Genomic DNA, 21,055 nt, shown 5'->3' with positions numbered 1-21,055 from the left:
GTTTTCGCCCTTATTCGATGTTTGAAGTTGCTGACTGGACACCATGATACTTTTTGTCATTCATCATCAGGCTTCATGGAGAGAAAAAAAATAGTCACGTGATCATCTTTGAGTCTCGTGTGCAATTCCACAATTACTTCATGTATTTATTATTCTTATTATATATATAGTACATATTTGAGCATTGGAAGGGAATACTCTGTAATAGCGTGTAAAGTAACGTATGTTGATTTGTACTGAAACTTCACAAATAAAACCCATCCAACAAACCTGACTCTGGTTTTCTCTGTTATGAAATGACCTATGATTTCTTGATTTTCATAGTTATACAGTTACAGTTATGAATGCAACAATATATTGTGTTTGGTGCTTGTCCTCGTGCAGACTTATGAGCAAGTAGCAGTGTGCGGTGTGTAGTGGGCGTGTTAGTGAGACTGAGGGGATAAACCCAGTTTGTTTTGGACTGGGGAGGGAGAGGGGGAGGGGGGGCAGCAGTCCATGAGAGGCTGCCGACAGAACCCACCAGCCGCCGACTGGACGGAACCGAGGTGAGTCCACTTTCCAGCCAACTTGCTTTTTGGGTTACATTCGTCATACTCGTGTCAAAATACCGAATTGGTTTAGCGTTAAGACTGCCACACGTGTGATACATGCAAATGTTTGAGGAAATCTACGTCAGTTCCGACATACGACGTTTCGAGGTTACGAACGGTGCGCAACACAAGAAGGCATGCTCAGTTACCGCCGTGCGTTAACTGCTGTAAATGTATTTTGCTTTTACATGTTAAGTTGTTGGCGTTTTCGGAAAACGACGTGATAAACAAATATGACTCCCCCCCCCCCCCCCCCCCCCCCCCACACACACTTTTTTTTTCAGTCGCGCGTATAAATAATCAATAAGCATCGTCCTACAGGTTAAACACTTAGAGTTGATGGACATCTCCCACTTCTTGCGCGCACACTCACCTTTAGTGGAAAACACGTTTTGGCACCGCACCGGCTGCCCGGGAGAGACACTGGGCGTCTTTGTGCACAACAGCCGAGGCTGCACGCGTGCTCCTCTGCAGTCTGCACTGTTGATCTCGGGGGCTCGGGGGCTTGGGGGGGGGGGGGGGTGCGCACAAACAGTCCTGCCGGAGGAATTCCTCCGTCTCTAATATCTTGCCCCCACTCTCGCTCTCTCTTTTGACCTTGAGGACAAAACATTTGATGCTTGTAAAATGATGTGAGGACACTGGCTGTCTGTCACCTTTGCTAAAACAGCAACCATCTTAGTTTCAATCGTGGACACTGTACTAGGTATATACCTGCACAGTTGCATGAACTGCATCAAAAGTGTGCCTTGACATTTGTCAGCTTTATTATTGTGATTATTGTATTTCGCCGTGTGATGCATCATAATGAAAAGCAATTATTATTATTTAGAAACGACTCTCAGTTTGCAGCAAGGCGCCCAAGTGATTAGTGATTGAAATTGTGGCTCCGGCCTTCTTTTGTGGAATCTGCATGCTCTCCAAGCTACTTAAGTTTCTCACATTTAAAAAAAAATGCTTGCAAGGTTCACTGACAACAACACTGTTGTGGTGTTGATGTGAATGGTTACTAGTCTAGTCCAGGGTGCCAGCTAGGTTAGGCCAGCAACCCAAATGAGGTCAAGCGCCATAGAAAATGGATAGTGGACCTCTTAGTCTGATAATAAACACACTGATAAGTACAATATTGTAATTGTGTAAGTGTACTTGTGGCCTTTGAGTATTTATTCCCCATCTAAGACTCCGTTAGTCCATAATCTAAAATGCTTCCTCATTAGGCTTGTGGGTGAGCGGGAGCTGACCCCCAACTGACCCCGGACTGGTCACCAGTCGATCACAGGCCACATATCGAGACAGACAACCTTTCACATTGTCGCCGAGTGGGAATTGAAGTGACCCAGCGTGGACCAAAGTCAGGCGAATGAACCGTTACACCATGAGCGACCCCGTCTGAGACTCCAAATTTCATAATGTGGAGCTTTCCGAGTCCATTGTTGCGGATCAAGGCGGTTGATCCAACATGGGAATGTGGTTTTAATGCATTCCAGTGAACACTGGGGCTGGCCCATCTTGCCAAAGTGGCAATAACCCCCACCACCCCCCAAGAGCCCCACCCCTAAAAGTGCAGAGGCATTATTATGTCTAATGGAACAGCAGCAATAAAAATGAAATTCCTACACGATCGTTCAGACAATATTGTACAAACGGGTGTCTGTAGATTCCCAACAACTATTGCGACATGAGGGATCACTTGGTGTGCCATTGGAAATGATCCAGTTGCACTGACAGTAATTGGTCCGAAACGTACCGATTTACTACAATTGTATCTTTGTTCATCTATGTATGCCAGCCAGCAACGTATAGTGACAGGCAGAACGATTAAATGCTCATCCACTAGATGGTAGAAGGTATAACTAACCTGTTGCCATTCATACAACAGATTGTGTTGTGTTCAACTAAAACAGGCATTCACATTACCCGAGTACATTTGAGAGTAAATCGAGAGGTCATTATTTCAGTGCATTTACATTTTTTTTTTGCAACATTTTCCTCATGTACTTTATGCCTTGGCTCAATAAAGGTTGGGGAACACACTGCTCAAGATTATTTAGGGCGGCATGGTGGGGTAGTGGTTAGGATGTCTGCTTCACCGTTAAGAGATTATAACAATTGTCCCTCACTCTCAAGTTAGTTGGGAGACAACAGTGGTATGTAATTAAAGGGAGAAAAGACCCCCCAAAAATAAATAAATGCTGTTTTCCCCATCTAATGTAAGTCATGTAAACTGTTTGAGAGTTTTGTTTAAGTTTTGGGATATTGGAAAAATAGTGTTTAAAAAAAGTGTTAAAAATATATAATTTCAATGGCTTAAAATGCAGTTCTAGGACAGGAGACTATAGAAAATGCAGACACCTTTTTTTTTTTATTCACATGGGGCAGCAAATGTGACCTTTTTTTTTTTTTTCCATTTGACCTTAAATCATCCAGGTAAGGCAATTGAGAACAGATTTATATTTTGCAATGCTAACCTGGCAACAGACAAAGAAAGCAAATATAAATAAAAATTGTACAGTGTGATATACAGTCGTTACATCAAATCTAGTGCAGTGTTTCCCAACTTTTATCGAGCTTTACATTTTAAAAATATCACGGCGCACCACCAAACAAAAGTTTTACTACAATAATGATGATGTGTGGTGGTGGTGGACATGCATTTAATAGTTCTGCCTATCACTATATGTCGCTGGCATAGATAAGGGAACAGAGATACATTATTTGTAGTAAATTAGATGATATTTCATGGCACACTTGATGATTTCTCACATCACTCCGCGACCGAGCCATGGTGTACCCCACCTCTCACCCAAAGACAGCTGGGACGAGGACAAGAACTACAGTAAATGGATAAGATGGATCCTTTACATCTTCAATACTATACAATTGACAGTATCCAAGGGGTAAAAGAAATGAATGACATTTCTGTGCGGTCCTGAATCCTAATGTCAATCAAAGTCGCCATCAGTGTCCTCTCGGAAGAACGCAGCTCATTTTGTTCATATTCGAAAATAAAGCCTGTCTGTGTCTCACTGCCAAATACGTTCACCATATAAAGTGCTTGAGGAAAAGCCTCTTATTGGGCCTTTCAGATGTACTCCCAGGTCCCTCGTGACACCCCATGGGTCCCGCTGCTTGGCCTCGCGTTCCTCTTCCTCCCCGCGGCGTACGCTGCCAAATGCCCCCAGCAGTGCATGTGCGACCAGATCCAGCTAAGCGTCGCCTGCGTCAACAAGAACCTGACTGAGGTTCCTCCCACAGTGGACGAGGTATTCATGATAGTATCATACACAATTACAGTCAGCCCCTGTGTAGTTGCATTTGCAAATTTGCTGATTTTCTTTTTAACCTAACCGCTGTGATTCCCTCAAGAACTCACCTTTGCTGAATTTGTGCTCAGTAGGACAGGTTTTTGCAGATACACGATACCTTCTGCCGTTTTTTGTTTTTGTTTTTCTGCTTTGACTTGTGAGCACAGACTTGAGATACAAGCACTGTATGGTGGCAGTGAACTCAACTCACTTCACAATAAGCAGCATTTTGGTAACTCGTGAACAATTTTTCAAAAAGGAAGCTTCGAACTGTTTATTGCCGCTCGCAGTTGAAGTTTACTTTCAAATTAAATACAAAACAAATAGAATTACACTGTGTATTTAAAACAACCACGTGGCTTAGCCTTTCAGTCCGCTAGCTTAATGCCAATGCTAAATAGCATCAACGTTTCAGTGCTTTAAGCAACAGATTGAGCACAAACAGTGCAACAACTCACGTGGACAGAGAATACAACAGTACTCAGTCATATATTCCTTATCCTCTGCAAAGAACGACTAATGTTAGTGCTGTAATGATGAGATAGTGCCCCGAGGTGGTCCAGGTGGGCACACCAGAAAGAGCAGCACAATGGCCATTCCTTTAATGCAGTGTGACAAAAACGGGTTAATTATTTTAATTCTATTTAATTATGTCATAATTGTATGTTTTTTTTTTTTTAAAATAAAGTACAATATTGTAGAGGGTAATTTCCCCTCATTAAAATACACATTACAACAATTTTTGTTGGAGCCGATTAATAGCATTTCTGAGTTCTGAGCACGGTCAGCGGTCACGTAATGAATTATATTCATATTTCGTGGCACCGCTGTACATTTACGATGCATGTAGCTTCACTTGCTTTTCTTCCTGCGTAGATCACGGTGAAATTGGACCTTCGAGGGAACGACATCCAGGAACTCCCCACCCGAGCGTTCAGACACACCCCGTACCTGACTCACCTGTCTCTGCAGCGCTGCAACATCCGTAGGGTGAAGGAGGGCGCGTTCCGAGGCCTCGGCCGCCTGGTCTTCCTCAACCTGGCAAGCAACAACATTGACATCCTCTACCAGGTGGTCTTGCACAGCAACTTTATAAAGCCTCAGTGATCTAATTATAATACATGGCATCATGATGCATACATGTTAGGTTAACTGAAGACTAAATGGTCCATAGGTGGGAATGTGAGTTCGAACGGTTGTTTGTCGATATCAGATATGCCCAAAGTCCGGCCCCCGGGCCAAATCCGGCCCGTGTTCATATTTCCACTGGCCCGTGCAAAATACACGCGCAATTTTATATTTCACCACAGGATGGCAGTAAACTTGTGGCTGAACTCTCGCGGGGCCGTTTTGCGCATGATCTGTTTTTTGCCCATTTCTAAAATGGCAACTGGAAGTAAGAAAAGGAAAGTGGATAGCGAGGGCCGACGTTTCCAGGACAAATGGAAGTCTGAATATTTTTTCACTGAGTTTCGAAACAACTGCGTCTGCCTAATTTGCCAAGAGACTGTGGCTGTGTTCAAGGAGTTCAATATAAAGAGGCACGACCAGACGGAACATGCGAATTACGACTAGCTAACTGGGAACGGAACGCAGTGAAAAATTGAAGCCACTGGAAGCTGGTTTAGCGGCACAGCAACACTTTTTCACAAGAGCCAGTGAGTCGAATGAAAATGCAACAAAGGCAAGCTATGAGGTGGCAACGCTGATTGCCAAGCACTGCAAACCTTTTACTGAGGGTGAATTTATTCAAGACCGTGTGATGAAAATGGTGGAGAACATTTGTCCTGAGAAAAAGCAACAGTTCGCCAATGTTTGCCTGGCTCGAAGCACTGTGTCACGAAGAGGCGAAGAAGTTTCCTCTGATATTAAGAGACAGTTGGACGCAAAAGGAGTGGAGTTTGAATTGTTTTCGTGAGCCTGTGACGAAAGCGCGGATGCATCCGACAGCGCTCAGTTACTGATTTTTTTGAGAGGAGTGGACAGTGAAATGAACGTGCGTGAAGAGCTACTTGACCTCCAGAGCCTTCAGGACCAAACAAGAGGGAAAGATTTATTTGCTTCTGTTTGTTCCGCCGTACATGACATAAAATTAAAGTGGAATATAATCACGGGGATTATTACGGATGGCGCACCTGCCATGGTTGGCGAGCACAGTGGATTATCAACCGGAGTGTGTCACAAAGAAAGCGAAGAAGGAGGTAAAGCTATAAAACTCCATTGTATTATTCACCAAAACGTTCTATGTGCCAAACCGTTTCCGTGGATGTCAGTGACGTTCCAGCCCACCTGCAGCTGGAGCTCATTGAGCTGCAGTGTGACACAGAGTGTCGCAGGCGGGTACCAACGACTCCCTCTTGTCAACTTTTACCATCAGCTGGATAAAGACAGGTTCCAAGAGATTCGTACATTTGCTAAGAAAATGCTGAGCTTGTTTGGCTCGACATACTTGTGCGAGAAGACATTCTCAGTCATGAACATGAATAAGAACCGCGTGAGGACAAGACTAAGTGACTCCCACCTGCGTGACATCTTGCGCATTAAAACCACCGCTTTTGAGCCAGACCTGCCCCATTTCCTGCAGTCGAGATCTCAGTATCACCTTTCACATGAATGCAAACATGTTGTTTGTTGATTCTGATGAATAAAGTTTGACTTTGAGTCAAATTTCATCAAAATACTTTATTTTGCATTTCATTAATTTTTATTTTAACCTTCATTTATCCAGGTCAGGCAGTTATAAGATCTACCTAGCAGCAGACAGTATAGTAAAACAGTAAAATAAAAATACCAAAAAGCATTTCCCTCGTCGGTAGCCATGCAAAATTAATGCTGGCCCGCATGACAATTTTCTTACGGGAATGTGGCCCCTGAGCCAAAAGGTTTGGGCACCCCTGGTCTATATGAATCCTATGCTGGCAACTAGTCCATGGTGTAACTCCCGTCCAAAATCAGATGGGATAGGCTTCCGCTCACGTGACCCTAATGAGGACGAGTGATTTAGAAACTGGATGGATTCACATGGCCTCAAACAAAACCTTAATTCCCATCAGTCATTGCAGCATTTTCTTTTTCTCCGTGAGAGTGTAGGAGTCCTTCGACGGTCTGTCCTCGCTGAAGCAGCTCACGATAGACCGGAACCGCGTTGAGGAGATCCAGCCTGGAGCGTTCTCCCAACTCGGCTTCCTGAACCTGCTCTCGCTTACACACAACCAACTTGTCTACATCCCCAACATGGCCTTCCAGGTACGCACGTGACATCAACACACCACCACGTGAGCATTCTGTAAAAAGAGGGCTATCGTCCCTTCTCCCTCCAGGGTTTGCAGAACATCAAGTGGCTTCGTCTCAGTCACAACTCTTTGAACTACTTGGACATTGAAGCCTTCGCTGGCTTGTTCACCCTCAACCGGCTCAGTCTGGACCACAACGAGCTGCAGTTTTTTCCCACCGAGACCATGACCAGGTTGGTTGGTATCCAGCATGCCACTACCTACTACTGTAAACCCTTGCTTTTTGCAAGGTACAAGAATCAAGCCCTTCCACCAATAGCACAAAACTCCATAATTGACTCCTCCCAAAATGTTGTACCCATGTTAAAAAAGTGGTGCCTTGAGATATGAGAGACCCGACTTACAGGTTTTTCAAGACACGAGCCTCTGCTACCTGAATGCTAACATACAATGGGAAACTTCATGGACAAATGGGCTAACAATTTGCATCTATGTAGCTACGCTGTTACCCTTTAAGGCAATCTGAACACAAACTGTGCTGCAACACATGTAGACAGCCCAAATAACAATGCTCACAGGCATATATTCTTTATCGTCTGAGGAGAATGACTATGACTACCATACTGAGAATCCACGAAATGAGCTGAGTCTCCAGTGCAGTATATCCGTATGATTGTCTTATACTGGCCAAAGGTGGCACACCAGAATGAGCAGCACAGAAAAACAAAAGTGTGACAAAAACTGTTTAATTCTATTCAATGTCAATAGAACAGTCACGATATACCAGTTCAGCATACTTCCCTGACTCCAATTACTGTATGACTTTTCTGTTAGACAGGGCTTTGGCGCCATCTTGGGGCGTATTCGGGCATTACAAAACGTCTCAAAATACACTGAGATTCCGAGAATAGCCAAGAACAGGTTCCCCCCCCCAAAAATCAAAACAAAACAAAAAAAGCATGACCGTGACTGGGCTGTGGTTCACTGTCGTCAGGTACTTCATATGGGCCTCTCTTTGCATAGATTGCCAGAAGTGATCCGCCTGGATTTGAGCTACAACCCCATGACGTACCTGGGTGAGGACTCCGTGTCCATGGCCAAGCTGAGTCACCTCTTCCTGGATCACATGTCCCTGCAGGACCTGGCTAACACGGCCGTATCCAAGTCCCCCAGCCTCACCCACTTGGACCTCAGCCACAACCAGCTACGTGTCATCCAACCGTTCTCGGAAGGCACCCCTAAGCTGGCTCGGCTCCACCTGGCCGGAAACCCCATCTACTGTAACTGCTACATGCGTCCACTCAGGTCCTGGCAAGCCGCCGTCAGCGCACAAACAACACTTTGTAGACCCCACTCCTGACGAGGCTTTTCCTTGTGATACAGGGAGTGGGCAATCCGTAGTAAGGCGAAGCTGGTAGGCACATGCGCAGGACCTTCGCACCTCTCCGGAGAGATCCTGGAGGCTGTCCACCCTCCAGAGCTGCGCTGTCAGAGCCAGGAGGCCATGCTGAAGGCAGAGTTTGAGGAGGCAAGTAGAAGACAGCCGCCACCCACTGAGGAGCCGGAGGACAAAGTCAAGTGTCCCGCTAACTGTGTCTGTGAGGTGAGTGCAGAGTTATTTTGTCAAGAATGTCACTCAAAATGGGCTTATTCAATCCAAAAGTAACTGAAGTGACTGTATGTAGCTTTTTCTGGGACAAGAAACCATATTTGGCAACTTAAAGGTCAGTCAAAATATCATAGACATTGGTGCTTTGAGATACAAGTGACCCGGCTCACGAGGTTTTCTTTTTCTTTTGGGGGGGGTTGCTCTGCAGACTGGCCGGAAATGACTCGGCTCACTCGACCTTCATTAATGGGTGTGGGAGGATTTAACAGTAACTTGTTTAGAGTCATTGGCAAACCGGGTGCTACAATTCGACGACCTACCTCGGTACTATCGATCTCATTGTAAAGAATCCCACGGCTCATGTCCCAATTTAACCAGCGTTAAACGGCAAACGTCTAGGCTCCCTAAACCGGAAGTGGCCTCATAAAATGAGACAATCAGATATAAACAAATCAATTTTACTCATCATCAACTGTATACTGTTTATCATACTCATTTAGCTAACCATGTCATTTGTAATATTTTTATAGTAATATCTTGTTTTCATTTCATTCACTTTTGTCCTTTTCAATGTGAGTCAGCAGCGGTGGGGCGGCACCCTAGCGCCCTCTATTGACCAGCTGCCACTGCTCCTAGCTAATCAGTAAGGAAATGAGAAGAATGAAAATGTACTTTTCAAATGATAATCTATTATACTGGTATGTCATAATAAAGATATATTGTATGTACAGTATATGATAATGATTACAAGTAGCTACACTATAAATTCTGTGAGCTTTAAAAATGTTGAATTATCTAATACAGAATACACAAGACCGTCAAGTTGGCATATTGGTGGGCATGCCTTCCTCTTTTATTGATGGTTTGTATTTATATTTATATTTATTTCGTGACCTATTTACAGTCATCATTTATTTTCATTTTATTTATGCTGCACTGCATTGGAAATAACTGAAATGGATTAATTTAAAAGTTACACAACAATCGGCAACTGCGACAGTTCCATTTAATGACTGCTCCAACCGATGAGCTTTATTTGGATGCCCAAAAAGTGAAATAAGTCATTCGAGTGTGTTAAAGGTAAGAAAGGAGAACGACTTCAACTTCCCCATCTCCTCCATGACATCAGGCCGAGACGCACCATTCCTCCTGTGAGAACCGCGGTCACACCAAAGTTCCTCGGGGTTTCTCTCCCGACACGCGCCTCCTTGACCTGCGTGGCAACAACTTCCACTACATCCCAAGCAACAGCTTCCCTGGCATCTCCCAGGTGGTGTCGCTGCACCTGCAGCGCTGCCAGGTCGTAGAGGTGGACGACGGCGCTTTCAGCGGCATGAAGGCCCTCATTTACTTGTACCTCTCAGAGAATCACATCTCATCCCTCAGCCCTGAAGCATTTAAAGGTACAGTATTTTGACTACTAACATAAAAAGAAGATCTTATTAGCTACACCACAGAGGTTACTGTCCGGTCCTGGCGGCCTGCGAATGCTTAACACAATTATTCCTTGACTTCTGTTCAAAACTAGTTATCCAACATACAAATAATAATCAAATACAGGGGCAATTTTGTAATATAATGGAGTGATTATTAGGGTTCCCACGCAGAACATGAAAGTAAGAAACAAGAAGTATTACTGCCTTACACTCTCGCCAGACGCTCTGTAAACAAACACAGTGCAGCTCAAAGCAATAACAAAAGCCATTATTAGTGGATTTATAGCATGACAGTTCAGTTTCCAAACTGCCACTATTGCACTTGTCTGCATCATTTAATTCCTAAAAAGTAGATATACTATTGACATTGCACGTTCCTAGATTTGAGCTGTTATATATTTTAAAATTGCACTGTTCATTTCCTAAAAAAACAAACTAATGTTACACTTCGTACAAATTTAAATTATTAAATTTCACTTGTCTACTTTGTTCGCTTACTAAAAAGAAAACAAACTATTGCACTTCCAAAAAATAAATATTTAAATTTTCATTATTAAATCTGTGTCGTTCCTAAAAAGAAGACAAACTTATTTTGCACTTCCCGATATAGATTGAAGCTGTTATATATTAAATTGTCTTCGTAGTTCATTTCCTCAAGAAAACAACAAATGTTGTACTTTCCTAAAAAGAAAATATTTAAGCTGTCTTGTATTATAAAATTGGACTTCTCTATTGTTCATCTCCTAAAAACAAGACAAACTATTGATGTTGAGCTTTTCTAAAAAATAATATATTTCAACTGTTATATATTACTAAATTTGACTTGTGTTCATTGTTCATTTTCTAAAAAGAAAAAATATTTCCTAAGGGGGAAAAAAAAAAGCTGGTGAAGTTTAATTTGAAACGTCATTAAATGTGCTCCTGTTGACAAAAGTGCTTGTTTTGCCATGACCTTAAAACCAAGGTACAGTATGTAGCAAACTGTGACTTGTGGCTTACTGTTGCACAGGTTGCATTTAGATGGTTTCACTCTTAAAACCATCGGCCTGAGGGCAAACATAACTATGATGTGGCTTGCGAAGAAAAAAAGTTTGACAGCCCCCCCCCCGTCCCCCTGTCCTGTAATCCACAGGACTCCCTCAGCTGACTTACCTCCACCTAGAGAAGAACAGCTTCACAATCTTCCCGAAAGGAGCCTTTAAACTGCTTCCCGGTCTACTCGCGCTTCATTTGGAAAACAACTCCATTGCCAAGCTCGAGGCGAACGCCCTGAATGGCGCCGAGAGCCTCAGAGCCCTCTACCTCACGGGGAACGCCGTTGACCACGTGTCACCGAAAGCTTTGGAGCAGGCCGCTGATCTCGATACGCTCCACCTGGCAGGGAACAAGCTGAAAGAGGTGCCCACTGAAGCCCTGAGAAATTTGGAAAACATGAAGGACCTGAGACTGTCGGGGAATGCCATTCGCTGGGTGGGGTCAAATGCCTTCCAGCCTTTGGGGAAATCGCTGAGGGAGCTTTATTTGGATAATATGGGTTTGGAGAAGGTGAGTTTCACTTGTGTTCAGAATTAGAGAGGTGTTTATAAAAAAAAAAAAAAAAAAAAAAAAAAAATGGGAGTAAAGCTCTAGCTCTTGTTTCCTTCCCCAATGCATTGAGAACACTGCACATTCTATTCCAAATCAAACGTGGGTAGCAGTTCACAGGTACTAGAGGTTGGTCGACTCCATGCAACACAGATGTGAAGCAGTTCTCAGAAAGAGTGGTTATCCAACAACAGTATATTCCACCCATCCATTTTCTGAGCCGCTACTCCTCACTAGGGCGTGCAGGAGCCTATCCCAGCTGTCATCGGGCAGGAGGCGGGGTACACCCTGAACTGGTTGCCAGCCAATCGCAGGGCACATACAAACAAACAACCATTCGCACTCACAGTCACACCTACGGGCGATTTAGAGTCTCCAATTAATGCATGTTTTTGGGATGTGGGAGGAAACCGGAGTGCCCGGAGAAAACCCACGCAGGAACGGGGAGAACATGCAAACTTCACACTGGCAGGGCCGTGGATTGAACCCGGGTCCTCAGAACTGTGAGGCTGACGCTCTAACCGGACGTCCACCGTGCCGCCCTGCAGTAGATTATTAAAGCAAAATTTACTAATACTAATAAGGGGTGGGCAAAGTATGGCCACCGTGACACGGCGTTATTTAATCCGGCCCACGGAGTAGTGTACCATTCATCTAGCCATTTTTAAAAATGTATTTATGCTTTCTTTTTTTATCCATTTATTGCATTAAATTATTGGTATTGTCAGTGTTTCAGTGTTGGTAGTAGCAGGCTGCCTGCTGTATGGCTTGTCAAGAACAGATCCTCTTTTGACAAACTTAGCATGGATAACTTAAACTTTTACTACTAGTGAAACGGATGCTGAACTGCTGTCCGGGACAGAAAAACTTTGTCATGCGCCAGTTTTTCAATGCTGCTCCAATGTCAATTGGCGAGCCATGGGCAAAGGAATTCGAAGCATTATGATTACAACAAAACTGCAAAACCTAAGCTGTCAAATATTGATTTCCTCACGTCTGTCTGAATGATACATGAAGCAAAATAGAAAAAGGAAGTATAAAGTGCAGTTTCAAATACTGTTTTTAAAAAAAAAAAAAAAAAAAAAAAAAAAAAAAAGTCATCAGGTGGCACAAGAAGGCACACTCAGTTACCACCGAACTTACTATTTTTCTATTTGATTGTTTTATATTTATGGCACCAGCATGTTTTACATACCATTTATTGTAATTGTGACATTTCAAGTTAACCAATGGCACACAATGAACTAATTTGCTCAGCAACGTAAGAATACACGGCACTGTTTTTCATTTGATTGTTGATCAGTTAATTTATAGCTTAGAAGTGTTTTCCATACAAATATTTACTATAATTGACTTTACTACTGCATTAGTAACATTAGTGTTACTGTATGGCTTTGTTTTTACCTCTGTAGATGTCGCAGAGCTCCCTGGCAGGATTGGGTCCAGGTTTGAGGAGTCTCTTCCTGGAGGGCAACCAACTGGAAGAGGTGCCGGACCTCCATCCGCTCTCCTCTTTAGAGGTCATCAACCTGGCGGACAACCCTCTGATGTGCGACTGCCCTCTACTGCCACTACGCCTGTACGGCTCAACTCTTCTTCTACTTCGTCATTGTTTGGGGGGGGGGGGTAGCAAAGTCTAATTTGAATTTGTTGGTGTTCATGAATCAAGACTAGACAGAGGGATGGGCATGATAATTGATTTGACATTACACACCGTTTTGTGCTATTTGTGGCAGGTTCAAATTTTCCATAATATGTCCCCTTTAATGTTATTTTTTCCCCCCTCTTCATCTAGCTGGATTGAGAAAGTCAACCTAAAGGTACGAGCCACCTGTGCCAACCCACCTGAGCTAAGGGGTCGTAGAGTCAAAGACGTCCATGTTTTCAAGGCCTGTCCAGGAGGAGAAGCTCTTCCCTCTGTTCCTAGCGTGGCCCCAAAGCGCGCTAAGACGCCCAAGGCGACGAAACCCAAGCCGATGCACCTTGGACGCGTTAAGCAGGGCAAGATGCTCAAAACCAAATCCAAACTTCGCAAGAGCCCAAAGATGAAAGCGGCCAAGAAAAGAGCATGAACCTGCTGTGCGCTTACTAAACCAAAGCTCCAATAGTTTCATGTTTGCAGTATGTCCTCAGCGAAGAGTCTCCATAGCATTAGATGTTTTCCAAACCTTTACCATCTGAAGCGGTCATCAATACAGAACTGACAATTGGCCTGATGCTGCCAACCACTACACAACAATTAATTTGCTAAGATTATAGGGGACAAATAACAAATTTACTTTTTATTGTTTACATACAAACAGTCTGGTCTCTGGAGTGCCTGCCCACACATCAAGTGTGAAATTAAACAACCAAGTAAATCTATTGTTAGCTGCCTATTTCGGAAAATATGTCCAACACTTCTGCATTTCCACGCCTCTACTAAGAGCAGTGGCAGTCCTAGCTTGAATGGCACCCTGTGCGAGACACCCCTTTGGCGCCCGCCACACCGCCACCAACACACAGACAAGCACACAACACACCAACCCTAATAAAAAAATAAATAAAAATAAGAAACACTGGAGTGGATCTTGGGAGTGGATTAAATAAATAAAAATACAGCAACAGCAAAGCATAATGAGATTTAAGGAGGAAAAAAATAATCTTGCATTCCACAAATGGGGGAAAAAAAATTAAGGGAACCTCATGGCAATAATTTTGGCTTTGTTTCCCAGCGTGTTGAATTTTATTTTAGGGATTAGAGTGTTGTTACGTCTCTTCTACAGAGGGCGACTCCACAAAGGGGTGCAAATGCCCCATACAAACGCCACTGATTGAGGTCTCATGCCATTACGCAACAGAAAACCATTTCACTTTGCATTTATTTTTGTGGTGCGTTGCCACTCTGTGCAACCACACATTACGCACATGCCAGAAACCACCACTCGTGGCAGGCATGCATTTGGTACCAGACCCTTCAGTGGGTACTGTGGTACCAAATTTAATCCAAATTACATCGCAAATGTAGAAACCATAAATACCATACAAAAACGCAATATAAAAGCATGTAACTATGCCATATAGATTGCCTAGAACGGTTCAGAATTAATATTTACCCAATAACACGATAAAAACATACCAAAGTTAAATAGGATGCATCATAGTCAACAGAGATGCTTATTATTGAATGCATAAATATGTGATGACTTGCGAGTCAAACTTGAGATAACATTTCAGGTCCGTGCAGTGGGAATAGACAGAGAAAGAGGAAAAAAAAAAAAACGCAAAACAACAAATGAGGCAGAAACCCAGTGCTGGTACTGTATTTGACAAATGCTCTTTGTTTATTCAAGCCACATTGTATTAAGTCTGTTTGTGCAGTAACTATTTGTTCTTACATGAAACCAAAAAAGGAGATCTCACGTTGCCAGGTACCGTATTTTCACGACCATAAGGCGCACTTCCATCCATCCATCCATTTTCTTTACCGCTTCTCCTCACTAGGGTCGCGGGCTGCTGGAGCCTGTCCCAGCTATCTTCGGGCGGGAGGCGGGTACATCCTGAACCGGTCGCCAGCCAATCGCAGGGCACATAGAGACAAACAACCATTCGCACTCACATTCAAACCTACGGGCAATTTAGAGTCTTCAATCAACCTAGCACGCATGTTTTTGGGATGTGGGAGGAAACGGGGAGAACATGCAAACTCCAGACAGGCGGGACCGGGATTTGAACCCCGGTCCCCAGAACTGTGAGGCAGATGTGCTAACCAGTCGGCTACCGTGCCGTTAAGGCGCACTTAAAAATCTTAAATTTTCTCCAAAATGGACGGGGCGCCTTGTAATAATTATGTGTGCACCGAGTTCTAAAATCTATAAAAGTTGTTGTGTGATGAGCGCTCCGCTTGACTGAGTGGGAGCATTTCCTGCCGACAAGCTGCTTATATAGAGGAAGGCGAACGTGGCTGAGGACAGCATGCGGACGTTAAAGGGGGAAGGGTGCGCGTGACAGAGGACGCTCAAGGCACGCCCCCAGTAGGTATATAGCGCCGGTATGTGCATTACGAGACACGCTTACGAAGCACAGTTTAAACTGCAAGCTATTAGTTACGGGGAGGAACATGGGAATCGAGCAGCCGGGAGAGAATTCAAGATCAACAAATCCGTGGTTCGCAAGTGGAGGAAGCAGGAAAACGAGCTTCGCCGAGTCAAGAAGACGAAGCTGAGTTTACGCGGAAACAAGGCGAGGTGGCCTGAGTTGGTCTTCCAACTCGAGCCACCTCGCCAAAGAACAGCAAAGAATGAGCAAAGAACAGCCGGGAGAAGCGTCTCTACAGGCACCATTCGACTGAGTGCAATAACTCAGAGCTTGCCATCATTCCGGGAGGCTTGACGAAGGACTTCCAACCGCTGGACAAAACAGGGCGGGCGTTCAACGTGAAGTTGCGAGGGAGCGATGGATGACAGATGGCGAACACAGTTTAACTAAGACTAGGAGGCAGCGCCGGGCGAGTTACGCCACAATTTGTGAATGCATTGTGGATGCTTGGGCTAATGTGTCTGCTTGCACTGTTGTTTGAGCTTTCGTAAAAGTCGGCATCATTTCTGAGGAGCCGCAGGGCAGCGAGACCGACTCCGACAATGACGAGAGGGAACCTGGCATGTTTGATTGAGAACTTGCCCAGCTGTTCATTTCGGATACAGAAGATGAGGACTTTGATGGATTTGTGGATGAGGATTAATCAAAAAATAACGTGAATACATTGTTAAATACTTCAATAAATTACGACCTTACTCAGTTTTGCGCCCGCTGCCTTTTTAAAAACATTGTTTTAGCGTGCATGCATGCTACCGTATGTTTTAAGCTAGCGTATGTTTTACCATGCCTGCGCCCAATAAAACGGTGCTCCTTATGTATGTGTTAAATACGCAAATAGACCCCATAACTGCGACTGCGCCTTTTAATACGGTGCGCCTTGTGGTCGGGAAAATACGGTAAGTTGCGTGACAAAAGAAAAGAGGCACTGCATCAACTGCGTCCATGTCTCTATCTGGTTGGAAGCTATTCAAAGGTGCTGCCTGACGACATCGCTTCCAGGCGACACACAGTAAGAGAACTACATTACCCAAACGACTGTTACATGTTATGACCAACCAATCAGAGGATGGTAAAATGCTGACGTTATTGCCCTCTGAGGCAAATCTCAACTCATGGTTAATACAATATAGTTAGTCGGCCAGCATGACTGATTTTGAAGGCTGATATTGACGTTTTTTTCTGTCAATACGGGGTGCTGTGTGTATACACGTTGAGAAAGATTTTTTTTGGTCCATATGTGCCCTGCGATTGGCTGGCGACCAATTCAGGCTGTACCCCGCCTTTCGCCCAGAATTAGCCGAGATAGGTGCCAGCACGCCTGCGACCCTAGTGAGGATAAGCGGTACGGAAGGATGGATGCGTAGTCTGCTGGAGCGCCTCGTTGTCGGTTGTGAGTGCATGCATGTAATGTAGAGAAAGGAAGAATAGCAAGAAGGGGGAAGAGAAAAAAAAGTCTTGACTTGACAGCCAGCGAGTGGACCGGGGCCTCGTGCTGGTGTGTCAAATTACAAAGACATGTATTTGCACTTTACAGGGACTTTATTTTTTGAGCTAAAGATATCTTTTACAATTTAAAATGTTCAAATATGTTTAGTCCTGTCAGTGTACAGAACCTATAATGACACTAATCACATGATTTGACAGGCCCATAATGAAAAGATATAAATAGTTCATATGCAACCACAGCTACACAAAATGAATGTTTGTTGCGTGAGAAAAAGGTAGTTTTTCTACACACTGTACATTATATACATTCATGATTTAGAATAGGTAAATGAGCATGCGATGAATAACTTTTTATTGTTTAGAAATAACTAAATCGCTAGAAATGTCATCTTTCTCAGCTCTCATTATTTTAGAGGTTTGTTTTTTGCATTCCATCCCAGCCTGCTGTCTCCAGTTCCCTTATGTCTACATCTGGGTCTCTGCTTAAAAACATGATTTCTTCTGTACAAAGGTTAAAGAAATAATAAACTAAAATCACCAGGCTTGACCTCGTGTTCCACAGTTCCTCTGCTAGGCTTCCTGAAGCGTTATGTTGGCACTTGACTGGAGATGGGACTCTCCATCTCCACCTCCTCCACTTTCACTTCCACTGCAGTGACTGAAGAGATGGAAAAAAAAGTCAGCAGATAGCCATAAATATGATAGATACGGCTAAAGAATATTCATTCAGGTTGTGTTCACTTACTCTCCTGCTCCTCTGGTTCGCCTTTGAGTTGAACAAGGGGCACGTCCGGAGGAGAAGTTGTGTTTTCCGGTAATGGAGGTTGGACGGTCGCTTTGCTCGAAGGCGGTTGTCGATCGCCATTGTAGTCGTCGTCATTACCCTCTTCCTCTTTTGCTTGATGTTGAGGGTGCAAGCGCTTCTTCCTCTTCCGTCCTGAAGCAAAGTATCATGAAGCTTTGCCTTGACAACATGTATGAAAACAAAATGTATGATGGTGACAGGAAGAACTTACTTTTGTTCCTAAACAAAGGCATCTTTGGTTTCTTGACCTGTACTGCATAGTTTTCCACTACTAAAAGGGACACAGAAAGCACCAGTCGTTTTAGTTAAAAAGCACAACCTATTTTTTTCTTACGATATGGGGTAAAAAATAAATAAATAAATAAAATCTGAATTTTGTATACTGTAATTGACCTCTCAGCATTTTTTTTTTTTTTTTTAGGTCTAGCTCCTCTGTCCACATTATACATTCGGAAGTGCATTTGACACATTCTATCTCAATGAACCTCCTCATTACCATACTTCCTCATATAGTGAAAACAGGGCACAGTACATACATATACACTGATTCTCCTTCCATCCATTTATCTTCTCACTAGTGTCGGTGTTCTGGAGACGATCCCAGTTGACTTTGGGTGAGAACCAGGTTGCGCCCAGGAATGGTCGCACACATCGACTAACAAACATTCACCCTCACTTGGACGCCTATGGACGATTTAGAGCCTTCATTGAACCTAACATGCATGTTTTTGGAATGTGGGAGGAAGCCAGAGTACCCAGAGAAAACCCACTCAAGCACGGGAGCACATACAAACTCCACACAGGAAGGCTGGAGCCCGGATTCGAACCCCAACGTCAGAACTGTGAGACGAATGTGCTAACCACCCATACACAATGCTGGCCTGTATATATACTGTACAGTTACACACACCCATTATTGTACTCTAATAATATTTTTTCTCAAAAGCCTGCCTTTTCAATAGGGGTGGGTAAAGCATGGCCTGCGGGCCACATAGGACCTGCTTTGCTCTTTAATCTTTCCCACAGAGAATTACGTTATCGAAAGTCATTTAAAAAAAAATAATAATAATAATCCTAAAATATGTCAATTAAAATATACACTTTCAAGTTTATTTCTCATTAAATACTGTTTGATTCATTGTAAAAACAAAATGTTAAAAATAATAGTAAAATAAATACATTACATACAGATAACCCATAAAGTTAACATATAACTTTAAATAATTGGTAAATAATTATAACTAAATTAGTGATAAATAACACTAAAATATGTGCATGCATGATTAACTATTGAAATTAAATGCAATGCAAATTCTACCCCCCCCCCCCTCCCTTACCTCATCTCCCAATGCCCAGCCTTTTAAAAATCAATTGTGATCCTTGAGCACCAAACGTTTGCCCAATCCTACTTTACCAGGATAATAATGCTTAGTTTTGTTAGACAGAATCACATAGGTACATTATTCATCTGCCAACATACTGTATGGATGGTGGGCAAAGTCAGGTGTGGTGTACAGTTAAACTATATCATATTACCGCTATTATTTTGACAAATGGCTGAATGAGGAAATCAACACATTAGAAACACCTCTCGTTACGATGCCTTGCAGTTTTGCACCAATACAAACTACAAAAACAGAATTTTGTCCCCCGCTATATTGCGGTTCATCGTTCGTGCCAATGCTGTATCACGTTTGAAGCGATTGTTTTGTTATTGGTTTTCACAGCATATTGGTTGTAACACCCAGGGCTTGCCTCTTGAATGCACACGCATGTACAGAGAACCATACAGTAATACGTACAGTATTTTCTGTACATGTTATGCTGGCAGTTCATCTTTTGTGTTCAAACACACGTGTGATTTAATAAGTATAAGTGTGCTTTAATAGGTTTATATAAAGTTTAAGTAGTTTATATTAATAAATCCTCTTATGTGAGAGAGTAGCGATTAAGGATCTACCAAGTCCAGGAGGCGGCTGGAGCTGGTAGTGGGTGAGCTCACACCATCCAATGGGATAAATGTCGGGGGACTCGTGGTTGACCCACTGGTCAAAGTCATCGTCCCAGCCGTCGAAGTGGATGAGGAGCACGCGTCCCACGCAACGCTTCACCGTGGCCACGCACACCAGCCGCGGCTCCATCAGGTCCACTGCTTCGAGTTTGACGTTGGGGGAGAAGCCATGACCTGGATAGTCCTACCCAGGTGCAGAAACACATGCAGTTGTTGTGAAATCAAACTAAGAGCGATTGGGCATTGATCGATCTTCATTCCTTACAGTGTTGAATAGTTGTGGTGGTGCAGCTTTTGAATTTGTCTCCTTCAGGTAATTTTCCCAGGTGAAGGTTTTGAGATCAAAACCTGTCATATAAACACTGAGGGTTATTATTTTTTTCGTTTAATTCATATAGATTATATCTACTGAAACCCAAAAATTCACCATCTTCAGAATATCACATGAACCAATCAAAATAATTTTTAATGTAGAAATTAGGTAGGAATTTGCCTTCTAAAAAGGATGTTTCAATTGTGTTTAATGAATTTATGAGTTTCACTGTTTGAATAACTGAAATAAAAGAATACTTGAGCATACGCCCTTTGAAAAGTAAACTTTTTAATCCATTTCTCACTGAACACAACACCAATTTTCTGAATTGTGACGGTGATGATTCTTGTCAATAAAAAAAAAAAAAAACATCTAAAATTTAGCTTTGCTGGACTTTCACTGGTGTCTAGTCACACTTAATTTGTTACATCACTGGCCCACATTTCTGGGAGTTTTGTTGCACGTGTCTGTGTGTGCGCGTGTGGGTTGTGTACTAATTACTGTTGAGCACTGTACATACTCTAAATGATTTTTACCTCGTTCTATAAATAAACTTCAGTTGCGTTATCACCTTAGAAAAAGTGGTATTATGCCAGCATTAGTGGTCTTACACATAAAATAGTAATACAAATTAATAATAAAT

The 21,055-nt window shown here is 43.1% G+C and overlaps 2 protein-coding genes across 2 annotated transcripts in view; one reads left to right on the top strand and one right to left on the bottom strand.

The window, feature by feature from the left end:
• Positions 1–484: 484 nt before the first annotated feature.
• On the top strand, positions 485–17,913 carry chadlb (chondroadherin-like b). Its single transcript, XM_061705729.1, has 11 exons — positions 485–548; positions 3,680–3,856; positions 4,775–4,969; positions 6,989–7,144; positions 7,219–7,364; positions 8,155–8,436; positions 8,515–8,734; positions 9,870–10,143; positions 11,309–11,721; positions 13,173–13,339; positions 13,556–17,913. Exons 2-11 carry the CDS (start codon positions 3,680–3,682, stop codon positions 13,830–13,832), a joined length of 2,307 nt encoding a protein of 768 aa, XP_061561713.1. The 5' UTR covers positions 485–548; the 3' UTR covers positions 13,833–17,913.
• Positions 15,061–21,055, bottom strand: part of l3mbtl2 (L3MBTL histone methyl-lysine binding protein 2) — a 16,057-nt gene continuing 10,062 nt past the window's right edge. The window contains exons 14-18 of the mRNA XM_061705730.1: positions 20,365–20,447; positions 20,049–20,283; positions 18,300–18,359; positions 18,029–18,220; positions 15,061–17,941 (exon numbers count right to left, since the gene is read on the bottom strand). Of these exons, the coding sequence (XP_061561714.1) occupies positions 17,871–17,941; positions 18,029–18,220; positions 18,300–18,359; positions 20,049–20,283; positions 20,365–20,447 (641 nt within the window). The 3' untranslated portion in view covers positions 15,061–17,870. The remainder of the gene's footprint in view (positions 17,942–18,028; positions 18,221–18,299; positions 18,360–20,048; positions 20,284–20,364; positions 20,448–21,055) is intronic.

The sequence above is a fragment of the Phycodurus eques genome, chromosome 19 (assembly GCF_024500275.1).
Source record: "Phycodurus eques isolate BA_2022a chromosome 19, UOR_Pequ_1.1, whole genome shotgun sequence".
In the NCBI taxonomy this organism is placed as follows: Eukaryota; Metazoa; Chordata; class Actinopteri; order Syngnathiformes; family Syngnathidae; genus Phycodurus; species Phycodurus eques.
The sequence above is the reverse complement of the archived record's forward strand: the minus strand, read 5'-3'. Positions and strand labels throughout refer to the sequence as shown.